This window comes from Oncorhynchus clarkii, chromosome 3 (assembly GCF_045791955.1).
Source record: "Oncorhynchus clarkii lewisi isolate Uvic-CL-2024 chromosome 3, UVic_Ocla_1.0, whole genome shotgun sequence".
Lineage (NCBI taxonomy): Eukaryota > Metazoa > Chordata > Actinopteri > Salmoniformes > Salmonidae > Oncorhynchus > Oncorhynchus clarkii.
In genome coordinates, this window is record NC_092149.1 from 18128787 (window position 1) to 18135769 (window position 6983).

General features: G+C 43.9%; 1 protein-coding gene across 1 annotated transcript; it reads left to right on the top strand.

Annotated features, from left to right (window-relative positions):
• Nucleotides 1–224: 224 nt before the first annotated feature.
• On the top strand, nucleotides 225–5551 carry LOC139389956 (apolipoprotein Eb-like). The gene is made up of 5 exons (XM_071137009.1): nucleotides 225–308; nucleotides 885–950; nucleotides 2612–2765; nucleotides 3941–4228; nucleotides 4331–5551. Exons 2-5 carry the CDS (start codon nucleotides 908–910, stop codon nucleotides 4671–4673), a joined length of 828 nt encoding a protein of 275 aa, XP_070993110.1. The 5' UTR covers nucleotides 225–308; nucleotides 885–907; the 3' UTR covers nucleotides 4674–5551.
• The last annotated feature ends 1432 nt before the right edge of the window (nucleotides 5552–6983 follow it).

The following is a 6983-nucleotide window of genomic DNA, read 5'->3' on the forward strand; positions in this document are numbered from 1 at the left end:
ATCTAAGAGTTCTTCAAACGAGTTTCTTTGTTTCAAATAGACTACAGGTTTTTTTTCATAGAAGCACAGACTATTGTTGTTGACGTGCATCATAAACTATATATTGCACAATCACAATACAGCCAGCAACAACGCTAAGAGATGATAACTTTGAACGCGGAGTGGCACATCTTGTGGAACTAACCACGAGCCGAGCCGCACATCCTCACATGCGCGCGCTCTCCAGCTACAGGCGCGCGGCCGTCCCAGGACAGTATAAAAATCCCGGCGAACTGTCCCAAGAGCACGGAAAGAACTGGATTTCTTAGGTGAGTGAGGAGTGGGGACAACTAATGGGCACCATATAGTCTACAAACGCGCTTTAGTCATGAGTGAAAGAGCTAGTTTTTAGTAGAAATATAAAGCATCTCTTAAAGTAGGCGAGATTTCATACCGAGATAGAGACTACTTATAAATTATTGCATTAAATGTAGGCTACTGTAGCCTACACATTGGCATTGCAAAGCAAGTAATTCATCTTCTGACTGTAGTGTGCAGATTAACCAGACCAAATGTATGGTAAAACTGTTAAAAATAGATTATTTGTAGGGGAAACTACAATACCTTATTAGTTTTTTAGCATAATGACTGGATTTAAAGTCTGAAACTTTTAATTGCATAGAACTAGTTTAGTTGCTATTCTAAAATAGCTACAGTTATGGACATTTAGCGTCCATGAAAGGTTATTTTTCCTATTTATAAACTATAAATTCTACTTTCTTTAAAAAAATATTCTGCCAATTATTCCAATGTATTACCATTGTATCTTTGTATATCGTTGTATTTATTTTCTATAGCTTTGATAGACAACCACTGTCTGACTTCGTCTATGTCTGTTTTCATAGGTGTATCTGTCTGTCAATCAATCATGAAGGCTGTGGCAATAATCCTTGCTCTGGCAGTCATCTCTGGTAAACCTGGGTTTACACTGTTCTCTTTTGACACTGTTATCAATTTATACAGTGCCTTGCAAAAGTATTCATACCCCTTGAATTTCTTCACATTTTACTGTGTTAGAAAGTGGGATTAAAATGGATTTAATTGTAATTCATTACAATTAACGACTATATTTTTGTTATAAATTGTTTATGAATCTTTTTTAAAACTTTGACATTACAGAGTATGTTGAGTAGATTGCTGACAAAATGACAATGAAATACATTTTAATGCCACGTTGTAACACAATAAAATGTGAAGAAAAGGCACTGTATATACAGTATATATATATTTAGAATTAGTCAACTGTATATATAGTATATATATTTAGAATTAGTCAACTGTATATATATTTAGTATTAGTCAACTGTATGTATATTTAGTATTAGTCAACTGTATGTATATTTAGTATTAGTCAACTGTATGTATATTTAGTATTAGTCAACAGTATATATATTTAGTATTAGTCATCTGTATGTATATTTAGTATTAGTCAACTGTATATGCAGTATATATATTTAGTATTAGTCAACTGTATATATATTTAGTATTAGTCAACTGTATATATATTTAGTATTAGTCAACTGTATATGCAGTATATATATTTAATATTAGTCAACTGTATATGCAGTATATACATTTAGTATTAGTCAACTGTATATATATTTAGTATTAGTCAACTGTATATGCAGTATATACATTTAGTATTAGTCAACTGTATATGCAGTATATACATTTAGTATTAGTCAACTGTATATATATTTAGTATTAGTCAACTGTATATGCAGTATATATATTTAGTATTAGTCAACTGTATATGCAGTATATACATTTAGTATTAGTCAACTGTATATATACATTTAGTATTAGTCAACTGTATATGCAGTATATATATTTAGTATTAGTCAACTGTATATATATTTAGTATTAGTCAACTGTATATACAGTATATATTTAGTATTAGTCAACTGTATATGCAGTATATATATTTAGTATTAGTCAACTGTATATATATATTTAGTATTAGTCAACTGTATATGCAGTATATATATTTAGTATTAGTCAACTGTATATATATTTAGTATTAGTCAACTGTATATATATTTAGTATTAGTCAACTGTATAGGCAGTATATATATTTAGTATTAGTCAACTGTATATATATATTTAGTATTAGTCAACTGTATATGCAGTCTATATATTTAGTATTAGTCAACTGTATATATATATATTTAGTATTAGTCAACTGTATATGCAGTCTATATATTTAGTATTAGTCAACTGTATATATATATTTAGTATTAGTCAACTGTATATATATATTTAGTATTAGTCAACTGTATATGCAGTATATATATTTAGTATTAGTCAACTGTATATATATATTTAGTATTAGTCAACTGTATATGCAGTCTATATATTTAGTATTAGTCAACTGTATGTGCATGAATGCATTTACTGACTCCTTGCTGAAATCAGTCTTTAAGATCAACTCTTACAATACTGTAACACTTGTATAATTAGGCATCATACTGTACCAAGGGTCTACACTCTCTCATTACCAGACTGGATTTAACCCCCCTGATGGTGTATATTATGGACACCTCACCTCAGAGCTCTCTATCTCCCCCTGCAGGCTGCCATGCCCGCGCTGTGCGCCAGGCAGAGGCCCTCCAGAACCACTGGGAGGAGAACGTTGAGCGCTTCTGGACCTACGTGTCTGAGATCAACAGCAGAGCCGACGGACTGGTGGAGAACCTCAAAGCCTCCCAGCTCGGCAGAGAACTTGAGTGAGTGGCACATTGTAACACTATTTCATTGAAGTGATATAGGCTCATACACTTTGCTTCATCGCTCTCCATTATCACCTTGTGCTGTGTGACTGTCCCTGACCATGCCTCCCTACTTTCCCCCTCTCTCCCCCGTCCTCCCCCCTGTGTCCCTGACCATGCCTCCCTGCTTTCCCCCTCTCTCCCCCATCCTCCCCCCTGTGTCCCTGACCATGCCTCCCTGCTTTCCCCCTCTCTCCCCCATCTTCCCCCCTGTGTCCCTGACCATGCCTCCCTGTTTTCCCCCTCTCTCCCCCATCCTCCCCCCTGTGTCCCTGACCATGCCTCCCTGCTTTCCCCCTCTCTCCCCCATCCTCCCCCCTGTGTCCCTGACCATGCCTCCCCTCTCTCTCCGTCCTCCCCCCTGTGTCCCTGACCATGCCTCCCCTCTCTCCCCCGTCCTCCCCCCTGTGTCCCTGACCATGCCTCCCCTCTCTCCCCTGTCCTCCCCCCTGTACCCTGTGTCCCCCTGTGTCCCTGACCATGCCTCCCTGCTTTCCCCTCTCCCCCATCCTCCCCCTGTGTCCCTGACCATGCCTCCCCTCTCTCCCCCGTCCTCCCCCTGTACCCTGTGTCCCCCTGTGTCCCTGACCATGCCTCCCCTCTCTCCCCTGTCCTCCCCCCTGTACCCTGTGTCCCCCTGTGTCCCTGACCATGCCTCCCCTCTCTCCCCTGTACCCTGTGTCCCCCTGTGTCCCTGACCATGCCTCCCCTCTCTCCCATGTACCTCCCCCTATGTCCCTGTGTCCCTCTTTCTGTCCTCCCTGCTGTGTTCCTGACCATGCCTCCCCTCTCTCCCCTGTCCTCCCCCCTGTACCCTGTGTACCCCTGTGTCTCTGACCATGCCACCCCTCTCTCCCCTGTCCTCCCCCCTGTACCCTGTGTCCCCCTATGTCCCTGACCATGCCTCCCTGCTTTCCCCTCTCTCCCCTGTCCTCTCCCTGTACCCTGTGTCCCTCTACGTCCCCTCTTTCTCCTTTCCCCCCCATCCTCCCCCCTGTACCCCTGTGTCTCCCGATTTCCCAGACAATGCCTCCCCCCCTTCTCCTCCGTCCTCCCCCCTGTACCCCTGTGTCCCCTTATGTCTACTTCTACCCACTTTATGACCATCTCTGACCATGCCTCCCTCTCCGCAGCACCCTGATCACTGACACCATGGCTGAGCTGACCGTGTACAGGGAGGACATCCAGACCAAGTTGGGGCCCTACGCCCAGGACACAGCCGCCCTGCTGGGCCAGGACTTGCAGCTTCTGACCACCAAGCTCCAGACCGACATGGTTGACGCCAAGGAGCGCAGCACACAGTACCTGGGAGAGCTCAAGACTATGATGGAGCAGAATGCTGATGATGTCCACAACCGCGTCAACACCTACACCCGCAAACTGAAGAAACGCCTTAACAAGGACATAGAGGAGATCCGCAAGTGAGTATAGATGGCAACAGCTAATGTACTGTAACAGCTTGATCCAACATAGAATAATATGTCTTCCAAGTGATGCTAACCCCCTCTGCCTCTCCCACCCAGCACTGTGGCTACCTACCTGGGAGAAATCCAGTCCCGTACCTCCCAGAACATGGATCTTGTGAAGGAGCGTGTGGAGCCCTTCGTGAGTCAGGCCCACGACACCGCCGCCCAGAGGCTGGGCAGCTTCACTGACCTTCTGAAGAACCAGGCCCAGGACCTGAGCCAGCAGGTCTCCACCCAGGCCGAAGGCATGCGCGAGCAGCTGGAGGCCACCGCCGAGGACCTGCGCACCACCCTGGAGGGCAAGATCGATGAGCTCAGCAGCCTGATCGCCCCCTACGCCGCCAAGATCCGTGAGCAGCTCCAGACCGCCATGGACAAGGTCAAGGAGACCACCGTCTAAATGGACCCAGGGGAGGGAGGGGTTTGGAGGACTGGTGTCCCGCCACTACACCCCTGTTTAAGTAGGGGTGGGGGTTGTGAAGCACTGTGCCACCATTCACCTAGCTACCACAGAGAGGAGGAGGGAGTTAAGTGTTACTGATGCTGTTTTCACTGTGTTGGCACTGTGTGTTTTGGTAGAGGGGGGTTGATAGAGAGAGAGAGGGGTGAGGATGACAGAGCTTTGAAGGGGTCTTGAGCAGACAAACAGTCCTTTATGTCTGTTCAGGCCTGTTCAAACACATAAGAGGCCATTGTTTTTAACCTGCTTCGCTTGTCTTCCCCGTTATAAGTGCTCTAGATGTCTCCTCCAAATTGTTCTACTAATCTGCATCAGGTTTCTAAGGCTGCTGTATGGGATACAAGTGGGGTTGAAACAGTATCTAACAATCGTGAGCCAAATTGTCTCCGGCCCATTCCAGCGCTGTCCTGCATTTCAATAACTGCACTGAATTAAGACTGGGCTTTTCTCCAGCACTAGCATCAGCCTGTCCAGAACCAAAGGAGCAGAACCACTCCGTTCCTTGCTTGTCTATGATTCTGTATCTACACCTGCTTTGTAGGCTCTGTATTTGTTGTGATTCATATAGGAGTGTATTTACTATTACTGTGATATGACGCGAATATGACAATGAAACTAAAAGGTATACTTCACAGGGTCCATATACTACCTGTCTGTATTAATTCAGTTTGGCCAGAGTGTCTCTGTCACTTCACAATGTAACACGCCCTGCTGCTCCCTGCTGCTCACTGTTCGTCTGGCTGTCTGGCTGACTGGCTGTCTGGCTGACTGCAGTGTGCTACCCAGCGCTGCGGAAATAAAATATGCTTGTTGCTCAATTGTCAGTGTGTTCTTTACTTGACAAACATTTATCAACATTTTTCAACTTTTACATTTATTTACAATGACAAATGAGGTAGTTAATATAGCTGAATAGATGGATCTTCATCTTACAATTTATGGTTGATGAACACACAAAGCAAATCATGTATAAATTCACTCATGCACCATGTTCTGATAACAATGATAAGCTGAACCAGGTTAGTTACAGCTGGGGTTGGAGAGAACCTACAGGAGGGTAGCTCTCCGGGAACAGGGTTGGAGCGAGAATCTACAGGAGGGTAGCTCTCCGGGAACAGGGTTGGAGCGAGAACCTACAGGAGGGTAGATCTCCGGGAACAGGGTTGGAGCGAGAACCTACAGGAGGGTAGCTCTCCGGGAATAGGGTTGGAGACCCCTGCCAACAATAATTTCGTTTTGGTCTTTATAAACCACAATGTAAGTTGAATTGAGATCGTTAGGTTATAATGTCACGTAACATCACATCTGGAGGCCCCAGAAATTGGTTGGACAGAATGTCCTCTTTTCTATCATATTTTCCCATCCCCAGATGCAATGTCTTTAACCCCAAAACACCAACCCTAAACCCCCTGTAGGCAGTTCTCTACTACCTGTACACTCATAAACACACACATTCCTTATAATACACTTTCTTCAGGCTGTTGTTACATACATTTATAGGGATAACTTCTACAAGGGAAATGTCTGATGATTTTCAGTAAGGCCTTTTTTCAGGGGTACCTATCCTTCTCCCTAACCCACATCCCCCTTTCACCGTTTCTTTTAGGACCCACCCCCACCACCCATAAACCCCTCTCCACACACACTGTCAATTTCTCTCCTAATCTTTACAGATGGCGCTTGATTGACCAAACACTAAAGGACCTTCCACCCCCTCCTGCCCTGCAGGTCTTTCTTTCTCTTTTGTCCCCTTTCCTCCCTCCTTCCGTACCTCCCTCCTTCTCTCCCTGCTTCCCGGGTCCTGGCTTGTCGGGATCTGCTCTCACATTCCTTTCTCGTTATCCCAGCACGTTTCAGGAACCATATTTGTGTTTTCATCTACTACAGTTGAAGTCGGAAGTTTACATGCACCTGAGCCAAATACATTTAAACTCCGTTTTTCACAATTCCTGACATTTAATCCTAGTAAAAATTCCCTGTCTTAGGTCAGTTAGGATCACCACTTTATTTTAAGATTGTGAAATGTCAGAATAATAGCAGAGAGAATGATTTATTTCAGCTTTTATTTCTTTCATCACATTCCCAGTGGATCAGAAGTTTACATACACTCAAATAGTATGTGGTAGCATTGCCTTCAAATTGCTTAACTTGGGTCAAACATTTCAGTAGCCTTCCACAAGCTTTCCACAATATGTTGGGTGAATTTTGGCCCATTCCTCCTGACAGAGCTGGTGTAACTGAGTCAGGTTT